This window comes from Pezoporus wallicus, unplaced genomic scaffold (assembly GCF_028554395.1).
Source record: "Pezoporus wallicus isolate ANWC-B61680 ecotype Strahan unplaced genomic scaffold, APGP_CSIRO_Pwel_v1 contig_3817, whole genome shotgun sequence".
Classification (NCBI taxonomy): Eukaryota; Metazoa; Chordata; class Aves; order Psittaciformes; family Psittacidae; genus Pezoporus; species Pezoporus wallicus.
This window is the reverse complement of record NW_026635157.1, coordinates 6,814,486-6,828,338: the sequence shown is the minus strand read 5'-3', so window position 1 is coordinate 6,828,338 and position 13,853 is coordinate 6,814,486. Positions and strand designations below refer to the sequence as shown.

Genomic DNA, 13,853 nt, shown 5'->3' with positions numbered 1-13,853 from the left:
TTACTTGGTTTTCTGTCTGCATAAGCATATAAGAAGACCTTAAGATGCTCTAGAGAGCCTGAATATGGCCTTTTTTTCTCTCGTTCTGATGACATAATTACTGGGGAAAAGTGTTTATCAGTATAGATCCATTTTGCTTGAAGGCATTGGACAGCGAGTAAAACAGGAATAAATGCAAATCTTGGTTTTTATTATTTATTATGACATCAGTATTTGTGAAAAAACTGTAGCTCTGGTGACAATTTCAGCTGCAAAGGGCTTCCTATAAAGACCACAGAGAAATTAGCTACCAAGTTGATGATGTATAGAGCTAGAAAATAATCTAAAATGAAAAATTAATTTTCATCAATGGCTTCCTGAAAATAAGCAATTAATTATTTACTATTAATAGATATATATTTATCTTTTAGCATTCCACAGGTTCAAGTGATCTCTGGTACATAGTTTCTACATTAAAAGTAGCTCAAAGACCACCACAGCTGTTTTTGTTGTTTACCCATCCACCCAAAAAGAAAAAAAAAGACTTGAAAAGACAGAAACTGCTTGCTGTGCTCAATTTCCACTAAGCACATCATCCACTAAGCACATAGGCGGGAAACAATTCATCATCACTTCAACTGGAGCCTTAACTTATAGAGTCACAGTTCACTGATAATCCTGGCCATCAGCTATTACCAGTTTTTTGCTCCAGGAAGGTGGCAGTGCATGGTCATAGATTAAAAAACTTGTGAAACTATTTCCAGTTTCTTAAAGGTTGGTTTATGCCCTAGAATCTGAAGCTTACTGGTCTTCCTGTTATTTCCGTCAGAGTTTTGTTTTGTTTTTTGGTTTGAATTTTGGTTTTCTGTTTTGTTTTTTGTGGTTTGTTTTGTTGTTTGTTTTTTTGTGGGGGTTTTTTGTTTGTTTGGTTGGTTTTTGGGTTTTTTTTTTTTTGTTTGGTTTTTTGTTTTAATAAAAATCCTTATTATTGTAGTTCTGTAGTTCTAGGCATTCCCTATCCACCTTCAAACTTTTCTGGCATCATTCTAAATTTCTAAATCCTTTTCTTCAGACACAAGTTTTACACTTCAACCTTAAAATGCAACAACGGATTATGCATTCATAATACTTCCAAATACAAACAGGATCACCCCTTGTAAGTATTTGGATAAGGGACAGCCTTTCAAAGCCCAATATCCTATGGGAAATGCTAAGGCTGATTCACCAGGTGCCAATATTCTGTCTGGTAATTCACAATTGGTATTCTTCCAATTAGCAGTAGGAAACACAACTTCTAGTGCTGCCAGCTGCTACCTGGGCTGCCTTTTTTATCTATAGCCTTTTTAATTCTTTTCCTAGCCTGCTCTTGTATCTTTTAACAAAGATTCAGCATCAAGACAATGGCATTAAAACACTCGATTAACATTAACTGATGCAGTCACAAAAAGGGCAAGCAGCATATCCTAGAAAGGAAAACAAACCGAAGAAGGCAGTTATACTGGGTAGAAAGCATTCGAGGTGTGAAGAAGAAGGTCTAATATAGCAGAGTGGCTGTTCTCTCCTGGGGGCTGGCTTGCTGTGGGGTGTGCGTTGTTTTCAAGGCACAGGCAAGTAGGTTGAGTCATGACCCTCTGCACCTGCCATCTGAGGAAAAAGGCATAGGTCCTGCAGGGCTCACAGCCATATATTTGATCCACTGATTTCAAGGGATGACCAGCGCCTGCACACGTGCTGGGGTGCAAGCCTGCCTCCCCGCGTGGGACGTTGCGGGAGAGAGGGGCTGGTCTGCGGCAGCGCTGCACGGAGGGCAGCGCAGGCTGTCGGGGCTGGGAAACGAGACCCTAGCCCTACCGGGCCCGGCCTCGCTCAGCAGCTGGGCGGTGGGGTGGCCGGACGGGCTCAGGGGCCGGTCGCCGCCTCAGTCGTGCAAAGCTCACAAGGCGTCTCCCAGCCCCGCCGCTGCAGCGGCTGGAGCTGCAGAGCATACACCGCAGGCAGACACAGAGCCCACCCCTCCCGCGTTCTGCGGGCAGACAGGGGCTGCCATGGCAACCGGCCAGGCCGCATCCCGCCCGACCGCGCCGTGCTCCTCCCGTGGGGCGGCTGCCGCCGCAGGGTCCGGGTCCGATGGCGCAGTCCCCCACTCCTCTCCCCGGGCCCTCCACGGCCAGCGGCAACCTCCGCCGCCTCTTCTCCAGGCTCTGAGAAGGGACTCCCCACGCTCCCGGGGCAGGGGGAAGCTGCAGCCGCCAGGTTGTTTCCGTGGCGGGCAGGACCAGGCGCGGCCGCAGCCCAGCTGCGCCACCGGGGCCTGCCCGGCGCGGGAGAGGAGGAGGAGGAGGAGGAGGAGGGACTCCGCAGCGGCAACAACTGACGTGTCCCCGCCATGGAGCTCAGCGTGATTCATCAGCGGCTGCGGGGCGGCAGCGGAGTGCCTGGCATCGTCCGCGTGTAGGCACGGCAGCGGCGGGGATAGCCCCGGCTTTGCTCTGCTGTCCGCACCGCCCTCCTCCTTCTCGCCGCCGGCTTCTCTGCTCCTGCGGCGACGCGAAGATCCCGGGGGAGGCAAGATGGAAGAAATCCTACGAAAGCTGCAGAAGGAAGCGTCGGGCAGCAAGCACAGGGCCATCAAGGAGAGCTGCACCTGGGCTATCGGTAAGGGCCGGGCTGAGCCTGCCGCAGCCGGGCTGCCCGCGGGGAAGCGGCGCGGGTCGGGTCACGGCACGGCCCTGCCCGCAGCGGTGCGGGACAGGAGCAGCCTCTCAGGGAGCGGTTTTGTAACTGCGGAGGCAGGGAGACCTCAACAAACTTGTTCCGCGCTGGCCGCCGAGCCTCCAGCGGGATGCGGGGGACCGGAGCGCCTCAAAACGTCCGGGGGCTTCGCGCTGCTGGCAGGGGTTGTGGCACCTGCTGGCAGTCTCTGAGAGCGTCCGCGTTCCTCGCCACCTCACCTCTTGGGGCTGCTCCGTGGGTCTTGCGGGGCTGATTTGCGTGTCAGTAGCTAATCAGTTTCTGTCTGTTGGGGAGGGGAGTGTCAGTTCTCTGAAAGCCCCCCCTCCCCGGTTCCTCAGTCATCGTAAAAAACCCTCCGGTACAGTTTTCTTACTGCTATTTTGCATTCTGTCATCTATTTAAAAAGCTGTATGTATTTTTCTTTACTGGATTCCATGAGCTGTTTTATCCTTGTTGTGTAATGGAAATGATGATCAATAAAATGAGTTCTTTTAAGGGTATATGAGCTTAGGTGCATTTCAGCATTCACCCATTTCCAGAGATTGGCTGTGACTTGAAGTACTTTCGATGCTAACTACCTGGAGCACAAATCAGCAAGACCCTTAACTTACATCAGCATAACTATAACACTTAAAATTGCTTTGATTTTTTAATTTTACATACGCACCTAGCGACAGCAGTCTATGGTAGTTCATACCTGTTGCTGTCTTATTACTGGCCTTTCAGCTTGGTGTGCTATGCATTGCTTCATTAACTCTGTGTTACCCTTGCACAGCAGCCACACTAATATCCCCTATAGTGTTCCAGTACTGTGCTGCAAAAATGCTGATATTCTTACTAATTTCCTCAGTCTTTTCACTAAGGAAAAGATGGTAATTGCCTTCTCCCTGGGCACCCAGGGCCCTGGCAGATTCATGAAAAGCTTTGTCAACTTGGAGCAGCAGTGACTGTTGTTCTGTAAGCTGGAGTAGGTATAAACTTTAGGATCATTAGTTCAGAGATTGTAGTCAGATGTATTACTGTGGCTGAACTCAGAAGTTTCTTTTAAAAGCCCTATTGTTTCCTTTGGTTATACAGAAACCTTGGATTCTCCTGATGCTGCTATCAAGATACCTCCATATCAGCTAAGGTAAGGACATTTAATATTGACTCCTGTGGAGCTGTTGAGTGTTTGTAAAACTGAAGTAAAAATGGGAATTAAAAGTGAGGTAGACAGAGGAAGGGGCTGAATCTATGTGATTTCTTTAGTTTGTAGATCTAGGCTAGTAGTAGTAGATAATTTGCTGATGAGCCCTTGGCCTCTAGCCATGAATGAACTATAAGGAACCATGTCAAAATGGGTGCAAGTATGTATAATGGTGACACTTAGAAGGGAGGGAGGGCTGTCTTATGGTCTAAAGAGTTTTCCTTCTAAATTAATTACAGGCTTCAGCATAAGTGATAATGCTTCTAAGTCTTCTCAGTGTGTTTGTTTTCTTTTAAATCTACATAAGTTTTTGTTTACTGAAAATAAATATTCTAGAAACTGAAAGGTTATATCACCACATGAGTAGGACACCAAGTAGGAACTAAACTCATACACTTTCTATGCCTACCGCTTGCTTTAGCGTGCTAGGTTATCTTGAGTAAGCCTTCTTCCTTCTTCCTGTCTCCATTTGTACACCTGTAAAATGAGGGAGGTGGTACTGCCCTCATTTGTACAGCTATTTAAGATTTCCTTTTGGAAATTCTGATTGCTATGGAGAAAGCAAACAGGCAAAATTATTCACTGTCCCTTCTGACAGAACTATTAGGAAGCATGAAAAGAAACTAGAATGAACACTGGTCAGAACAGGAGGACACTGTTTCACACAGCTTATTGTTAAGATGTGAAATGCTTAGGCTTGCCTTATTAGGTAATGTAAGGGATGCTAAAAGGTTTGCATGGGTTCAAATACCACCCAAACAAATGCATGGAAGAAATTCATTGAAGTCTATTGGATGCAAAGGTACCCCTTCTTAATCAGAAGTACTTTAGTCAGATGATTGAGTTTATGAGAGGAGGAGTGTTGCTATAAATTTGGCACATCCTGAGGTCCTCCTAGATATCTGCTATTAGCTGCTGATGGAGGTGATGCTTTTTTACTATGATATTACTCCTGTGAGTATTTTTATCACCTCATTACTCCACTCTTCTCCTTTCAGCTGTGCTTGATACAGCTTTGTGCAAGGAAGATTAGTGATTGAAGAGCTAGCTGTCCCAGAGCAGCTACCACAGAGGAAAGGAGTAAGAGCAGTTCTGCTGCTGCTCTGAAAGCCTGTCAGCTGCAGTCCACAAGGGGCCTCAAGTCAATGCAGAATGGATATAGCACAGGTCTGACATGACCAGTGCCAGAGACAGACATTTCCACCACAGGCTGGGCAGCTGAAAACAGCTGGATGAGTAATTCCCAGTAGCTCCATTAGAATTAGATTATGTTTACTTGGCATTTCATCTTCCCATTTATCACCCTTCATCTCTAATACAGGGTATGGTCTCTGTTTTTAAGTGCTGTTACCACATTTCTTCCTTTTTCACTTGCATGCTTCTTTGCAGATATGCTACCTTTTCTTCTTCTTCCTCCAATATTCTTAATGTTGTCTTTGCTTAGTTGTTTTGTTGTTTGGGTCCTGTCCCATCCCACCCTCCCCCACACCCTCACCCCCCCCCAATCCTGATCTTTTTAAATAAAGCTAATAACCTTCACAGGTGTAGCTACAATGAAGTAAGCTCTTAACGTTAGACTTGTCAGTAACAATTCACTCTGTTACTGGCTGTTTTGCAAAATGAAGGGTGCTGCAGAATTTGAATAAAAAAGTTTTGGTTGTGGAGTCCTTTGTAAGGTTCTGTCACACAACATCACAGAGTGTGGGAGATGTTCCTGTCACCAGTATTCTGAGCTTAGTCTTCATTCTCTGCCAACAAGCTACTGCACACTGAGCCATATCTTTGGCCTGGATTTAACCTGCATTATGTGCAAATTAGGTAAAAGTTCATCTTTGCATGGTATTTGTTAAAGAACAGTGCTGTGGTGGCTTGGTTCCTAACACTGTAAAACAGTAGCCTTGAAAATAGAGCAATGGCCAGAAATACAGCCAAGTACAGATACCGTGTAGGATGGAGACAATCTGACCATGCTCCTGTCCTGCTTTCATCTTTATTAGATGCAGATTGGATCATCTGCTGTAATACAAATCATCCCTTTGCTGCTCATCTGCTTTGAATCTGCCATTCACCCTTTCTGCTTCGATATTTCTGAGTGTAGTAGTGGAGCCTGGGGATATGTTCTGGAATATTTCATGATACTAGAGTTAGAGTGAAGACATATATAATCTTTCCGCCAGGTAACCCTGGTCCACAGCTCAGATCTGAAATCCATGGCCATAACATACTGATAGTGTTAAAGGCAATATGGCAAATAGTTCAAGAGAGAAATACATATCTGTGAGGTCTCTTCCAAGAGCAGCAGCTGAATGAGTATTTTGAGTAGTGTACGTCCAGGGAGGACATCCCAGCTTGTCTAGTAAGAAAGTTTGGTGTGTTCTTAGAATATACTGGATACAAGAGAAGGACATCAACACTTCTCTAGAGTACATTTGGGAAAGTTCATGATGTAGGGCACATCTGTACTGCATAAGAGTGGGGGACATAGGTTCATGAGCCAGTTGAGATAGACACTGGCTCAGTTTCAGAAATAGTGAATCTGGTGAGTACCCCAATCAGTATTGTTTCTGTTCTCCACAGAGCAGCATCTGGCTTCCAGTAGCAAGTTGTGCTGCTGTTATTGACATTTAACAGATTTGCCATGCACTTACTTAAGTTCTTTTCCTTCTGTAACTGAAGAATGAAGTCTGCTCATGAGAATAAGATGTCCAGAGGTTTTTCATACTATTGTCTTTTAAGACCATCATCCTAGGGTGAGAATGGGGAAGACAAGTAGCTCTTTGCATTTCCTCAGACTATGACTAGCTGAGTCCAAAGTCTTTTTACGTGAGTTATATCAGCTATATACTAATCTCCATGATAGATTGGGGTAGATTGCTTCCATGTTCTGGCTTGCCTGCAACCTGACTGTAGCTTCCTCTCTTGTGTTGGGCCACTGTAACAAATGCTGGGCAGGCTGCATTGCAGTTCCCTGAAGCCTGTGTAGTTAGTCATGGGGTTCAGCTGTAGTGTTTGTAAGGGAGCTGTTTACAGCACTTCTCTGATAGCAGTTTAGATAACACATGCCTGCTGTGCTTGGGAGCACCTAAGGTACTTTCGGCCAAGGAAGTGCAGTGACTGGACATTCAGTCTGGAATGTCATTCTTTAATTAGTTTGATAGAGAACTGTTAGGTGTATCTTCAGGGAGCTAAATGAGACTATTTTGCTGTTCAGCTTTCTTTGATGTTAATTGGATTTACAAATCCAAATCCCAGTTAATGACCTTGCATATTAATTCTACTGAGGGGCGTTACTTAAATATCTCACTAAAGAAACACCAGTCTCCAGTAAATGTGGAGTTTCTCACAGAGTCCTGTCAGCTCTGCCTCGAGAGAGGAAGGTGTGTGGGTTTTTTCAGTACTTTAACTTGTGATCAGAGTACTGAGCAAGGGTATGAAATATTAAAGAAAATTAAAGTGGACCAGGAAGGAAATTACCTTAAGTCAGTTCAAGGCTTTGCCATTCACATTGTCCTGTGAATACCTGAGAAGGTAGGGTCACATAACCCATTGCTAACAGATCTGTTGTTGCCTGCCTAGTCGGGTGGTGTTTGTCTTTGATGAACAGGCCTTGTGAAGACTAGATACGTACTGAGTGCTTAAGGAGGCTGAATGGATGACTTATAAATAATGAATTAGACAAAAGGAATTGATGTGCTGGTGTTTTAATTGGTAAACTGATCACATGGAAAATAGCTAAAGAGACCTTAATGTTGTCTGCCAGCAAACAGTTGTTGGCTACTTTGGGCTGCATTACTTCAGTATTTTCAAGATGACAAATTCTGCTCTAAGGCTAGCTCTTCTTGGTTAATTCCTGACCAGTTTTTCCACTGTTATTTTAGAGGCTGAAGTATGATCCATAAAAAGTAGCTGAACAAACACAAGAAAATGAGCCTTGAAAAAGAATGTTTGATCAGCACAGTTTAATACTTGTGAAGATAATCTACATACCAGAGAATAAAATAAAAGGCTAGACAGTGCTTGCCAGTTACATACTGCTTCAGAAAAACTTGGATTTACTAGAGTTTCTTGGAATGCTTTATGTAATGAAATCGGGCCTTATCGGCTATGTAAAACTCAGTGGCTTTTCATCAGCATGGACGTGGAGATTTTTCTCATAGTTCCAAGACATTGTATATAATTTTCAGGTCTTGCTACTGTCCTGTCATTACTTTTCTTCTGACCAGAACAATGGCAACATAGATTTTTTTTTTTTTTTTTTTGTCCATTCGTCACTGTAGCAAAAGCATCACTGCAGACTTGAGTTTGAGCTATTCTGTGGAGCTTGTGTGACTGTTGTCTCTTTACTCCTAGAGAAATGTCTGAGTGCATAAGATGATGCTTAGGCAAGACTCTCAGTAGTATAAATTGCTGTTCCTGGTAGTTTAAAGTTTCCCCTGTGGACTTTAAAGTAATGATCATGAGACATGTAGATGAGTGAGGCATTCTGGTGTAGTAACTGATGTTCTGAAAAAGAACCGGAAAGGCTTTCAAAATGCTTATTTATTTCCAGCATATCTGTATACTGTATGTCTCTGTACCTAAAAGCTAGAGGAGGTAATTGATATTGAATGGAGGTACAGGCCCAAACCTTCAGGGCACCGATTCTGTGTGCCTAGTCAGAGAGATACAGGTCCTGGCTCTCAAAGGTGCTGAGTGTTCCCAAGTACTGCTTGTGTTGGTAAAAGTTCCTATGTTCATTACTGGAAAAGCTTGCATCCCTCCGGTATCTCACATTGGCCTTGCAAAAATAGGCAGTATTTCTGAAGTTGTAGCTGGGAAGTCAGAGGTCGGTGGTGAGCAAGGTCTGCTGTAATAACCAGCTTATGTCCTGTTTGGATCCCAGTCCTGTTCATCTTGATGCTGGCTTTTGAGGGTGATTTGTGAACTTTGGGAAGCTGGTACAATGAAGAGAAGTCAGGAACAGAAGTGAGCTTTAAACTGGGCTGAACTCTGAAGTAGCTGTCCTCCTTGCTTCGCCCCCCCCCCCCCCAGTCATGGGTGTTTGGGGGGGGAATTGGTAGCGCTACTCTGCCATTTAATTTTTGCATCTCTAGCTTTGCATCTGACGTACTTCTTGAGAAGTAGCAGCAACTTACAAACAAAACATTATTTTAGCTTACATGTGCTCCACAAATAATAAAAGCAGTAAGTGCAGTGTGATCATCACAAAACATCTAATGCCGTAGAGACTTTGCAGCTAATTCATCCACTTAAAGAATCTTGAGGCTGGATGCATTTTGGCTTCTCCATTGTGAAGAAATACTTGTGATTTCATAATTTCATGCTTCTTCCATCTACTTTATTTTGTTCATAATTTCTGTTAGTTTCTTTCTACTGGGAGAGAGTGGACAGGGAAGCTGATGTACATAGCAGATCCTCTGACCAGAAGAAAGAAGCAGAAATGGAGGAATGTTTTTTTGTTGTTGTTTTTTTTTTTTTTTCGGGAGGGTGTTTTTAGCATACCTCTCTCTCTTTCTTTCTTTTGCTTTTTTTAAGCACTTTCTTCCTGCTCTTGCTGCCACAACCACCTGGCATTAAGTGCTCCTGTGCTTTCCTCCTGAACATGTCTGCTCAATATGTGACTCATGCTGTTCCACCATTACGCAGTTGCTATCTGACATTCAGCAAGTAGATGATGAGTTCTCTGTTAGGCATCAGGCCAAGAAGAGATTCTAGTGACAGTATGGATTGCTGAGCTGCATCTCCTGTGATGGCAGTTTACATGTTGCATCCAGACTTTTGAGGGGCATATATGTAGCTGATTTGGTGTTTGAATGGTGATATATGGCGTGTATATATATAAATGTGCTCCTGTCTTGATTTTAAATGTTGCACTTCTAATGTTAGGGAGTGGGTGAGGGGAGGAGATTAGAAAGGCAGAGTGGCACTGTCTAGTACAGTATTTGAATCATTCTGCATGTTTAATATGGGATATGTAACTGGTCCTATTTCATGTCTGATACGCAGGCATTTTTATCTCAGCAGAGCTTTGAATGTGTTCTGGGACCCCAAAAGACAATGTTGGAGAGGAAAGGGGTGTATAGGTCAGTTTCCATCCTGCATGTGTTTTGTGGTTTGGTTGGTTGGGAAAAAAATAAAAAAGGGCAGTGCTTGCTCTTTTCTGAAACAAACTTTCTGCCTTTCTTCACATTCTTTGTAGTAGTGAACCTTAATACTCACTACTTCTTTAGGTCTTTGCTCCTTTTATGGATTCTTCTGAAACTTCGTTCTAGATTTGTGATAAAAGCCCATAGTGTCCCAGGTTGATTCTCTTCATAGAAGCCAGTAGGGAGGGAGTGTGGAGTATCTGTTGAGTTGCCTATTGGGGTTAACGCTCAACATTCAGTTAATGTGTAATGTACATAATTCCTTCAGTACAGTGTGGTGGTTTAAACCCAGTCAGGCAACTCATTCACTCACTCCCCCCCCTTCTTCCCTCCCCCTACTCCTGGAGGGATGGAGAGGAGAATCAAAGGAATGCAACTCTGACAGGTTGAGATAAGAACAGTTTAGTAACTAAGGTATAACACAAATCACTACTGCTACCACCAATGATAATAATGATAAAGGAAATAACAAGGGAAGAGAATACAACACCTCACCACCAGCCAACCGATAACTCGCCCCTCAGCCTGACCAAGCACGGACCGATACCTCCTCCAACCCTGCAGTCCCCCAGCCCTTCTGGCTAACTCTCAGTTACATCCTGGGCATGACGTGCTGTGGTATGGAATACCTCTTTGGCTAGCTTGGGTCAGGTGTCCTGTCTCTGCTTCCTCCCAGCTTCCCCTCCTCCCTGGCAGAGCATGAGGCTCACAAAGTCTTTGGCCAAACCAAAACATCATTGTTATCAGCTCTGTTCCCAGGCCGAAAGTCAAAACACAGCACTGCACCAGCTACCAAGAAGGAGAAAAATGACTGCTACTGCTGAACCCGGGACGTACAGGAACAAAAGATGAGACCAGCTGTAGTGTTGAATGTTTGTCTAACTTCTGTTAAAAACGTAACTGAAATATTGCCCTGAGGGTCTAAGGATGATAATGGGATAGCAGTGTCTGTGTTTGTTTTAAAATCTGATCACTTGTAGTGCTTGCAGGGAAGAAGAAAGTGAGAACTTCGAGAGGCTGTTGATAATTGCCTTAAGGAAAGAAATGGGGTGGGAAGCACTGAAAAGTGGCACTGAAACCTAGACGACTGTTTTTTGTACTGAGTAAGGCTTGACTCTGCTGTGGTCTTTGTGTGATATGCAAGTCATGACTTTGTTTTGAAAATGGAGGGGTGATTTGTAATAATAAAAATTCTTACAGTTCTTTTAATTACATTCCATGAAAAGTAACAAAGCTGCAGGAAATGCAGGAAATCTTTGGTTTCCGTGAATGTTTGTTTGCTTAAGAAATTGAATATTCTAAAGTGCAGTGAGTATAAAATTATATAATGCATTGCAAATCTGGGGATATTTTTAACAATCATCCCTTAGGTCTGTTAAGATCTGGCATTGCACTGCTGTGCAAGTGGAATTGCAGATTGCAAAATTAACCTTCAAAGTGTAACTAGTAATGACCAGGTGTAAATATTACCCTCCCATTTCCCTATCAAACTTCTGTGATTAACTCTAGGCCATTCAGCTGTAATGGAGAAAATAAGGTCATTTGCAAGATACCTGCCCTATAGTACCTCTGCATCTCTTTTCTGTCCCTTCAGTCCACCCAGTCCCAGCACTGTAAAACTGCTGGTGGAAGTGTATACTTCTCATAAGATGTTTTATTTGTTGTTTTCAGTGTACTGAAATTCTGAAGCAAAATGTTTTCACTGGAAAGATCTGTAGCATCCCCTCCAGGCTTATCAAATACAGGGAAGAGAGGTTTCATGGAATAGCTTGGTAAGCTTTGAAAATTGTTGCCTTAGCAAATCCAGTGTATGCAATACATGCTGGACAAGGAGGTGTACACTAAGGATGGATACACTCTTCTCACCTCATCTTCATGCTGTACTTCAAATGATAATCAATACTAGAGGATACAGATAGCTTTGTAATGAAAGACCTTTGAGGTTTCTGTGAGTCATCAAATTACTTAAGAGCAGTTAGTAAACAGCTGTCATACCTTTTGTACAAAGGGTGAAAACCTACTGGGGTGGATGTTCTAGAGAGAGTGATGATAATGTATCATGGAGAGGTTATGCTACAGCTTTAGAGACTGGAAGCATCCTGATTATTATTTTGGTCTTGTCCACTTTAATACTGTGTAGAATCTTTTGTTGTGTCTTTTCCTCTCCTCTCAAAAAAAGGTACATCATGTGCGTATGTTTTTGGGTTTGTTCCGTTTCATCTTGATGATAGTGTCAGGCTCCTATCTAGGAACTTCATGTTTGTGTTGAAATCAAGATGTTATTAGTGAGTATAGCAAGGAAGCAAATGACCTAAGAAGTGCTCTCCAGCTGAGCTATTTAATTAGGATTGTATGAATTCTCTGCTCTCGGCTGCATTAGGCTGGATGGAAGACTAAACTGTTCACATTTGCCTCTCCCATGAGTAGAGCTATACTTCTGCTGTTATGGCCAATCCATTTCTTTTGGAAAGTATGTAAATAACACAGATTAGAAATGCCACTGTCTCACTGTTTTAATACCAACTAGTATTAAATTACAGTCTCATTTGACATTCTAGGTTGAAAAATTGTTAAAGTTCTAGCTAACAAACTGTATGAAGTTACATTATTGCTCACTTCCTTTTCCCTGTGTCATTAAGGGTCCTTTGATAACCAGTTCATATGCCTCCTTGCAGAGGCAGGTTCATTTAAATGTTGGGTGAAGTGATTGGCTTGTCTTGGTTTGAAAAGCAAAAAGATTGAAGGGAAGAGGGAATACATGAAGCAGAGGGGAAGGAAAAATTAAATACTGAGCTGGAGGAGATACCCAGAGGGAACTCCAAGAGAGATTTGATGTCAGCAGCTGAGGTGAGAGAGAATCTGATGTAGAAAGAAAAGGAGAGTTAAACCTCAAGTCAGGTGAAAAAAAAAAAAAAAAAAAGTCTTTCCATTTTAGCTGATTAGAAGTGAAGAATTTTGTACTGTGTGGAGAAGAAGAATGAGGGTTGGGCTTTTTTGTTTGTTTGTTGTTTGGTTTTTTTTAAACTGCAAGTGGTGAAGAAGATGAAAATCCTTTCATCAAGAAATTACAAAGTCATTAGTAAAGGTGGAATTTCATCTGGTTATGAGAGAGGCAAATCTCTAGACATGGGAAACATGCACACAAGCTTCTCTATGCTTGTGAGTAACTGGAGTAAAATCCTAATCCTGCTGAAGCAAATCAGAATTTATATCAACACAGTATGACAGCAGTCTCTCAACAGGTTGGTGTTTCTTTTCAGGACCTGTAAACTGCAACTTCGCTTGTTTGTTCTTTTGTAGCACTTTAACACCAAAGTTGTCTAAACAGTGCACAATCATCTTACAGAGGTACAACATCATAAATATAATTTATTGTTGGGATTTTTTTCCTGAAAAGGAGGATTCTAACTGGAAGGCTTCAGATTTTGTCTTTTATCCTATTGCTCCTAAGAGGTCTGTAAGTGCTATCAACAAACTTACATTTCCATAGAGATACAAATTTTAGTGCTGGAAGGGTTGATGTAGTAATCTGGTCTGACTTCCATGTTGTGGAGGCATGAGAACTTGCACTGTATTTATACACTGTAAATTTGAAACTTCTGTCTGAGCTCAACTGTAATATTCTTTGTAAGTGGGACAGTCACATTTCTGCTGTAGATAAAATTAATCATTCCTTTAGGATGTGAGCAAGGACTTAAAATCTGCTTTCCTCTTGAAGAGCTGTTTCTTGAAAAATGCTGTATTTATTTCCTGTTCCTCCTCCAGGTTTTAAGTGCTTTCATTATGGACCGTGAAGTTGGGGGAGTCTT

General features: G+C 42.9%; 1 protein-coding gene across 1 annotated transcript in view; it reads left to right on the top strand.

Moving 5' to 3' along the window:
• The first annotated feature begins 2,248 nt into the window (after nucleotides 1–2,248).
• Nucleotides 2,249–13,853, top strand: part of ARFGEF3 (ARFGEF family member 3) — an 85,802-nt gene continuing 74,197 nt past the window's right edge. Inside the window, exons 1-2 of the mRNA XM_057407539.1 lie at nucleotides 2,249–2,634; nucleotides 3,790–3,841. Coding sequence (XP_057263522.1) covers nucleotides 2,550–2,634; nucleotides 3,790–3,841 — 137 coding nt within the window. The 5' untranslated portion in view covers nucleotides 2,249–2,549. The remainder of the gene's footprint in view (nucleotides 2,635–3,789; nucleotides 3,842–13,853) is intronic.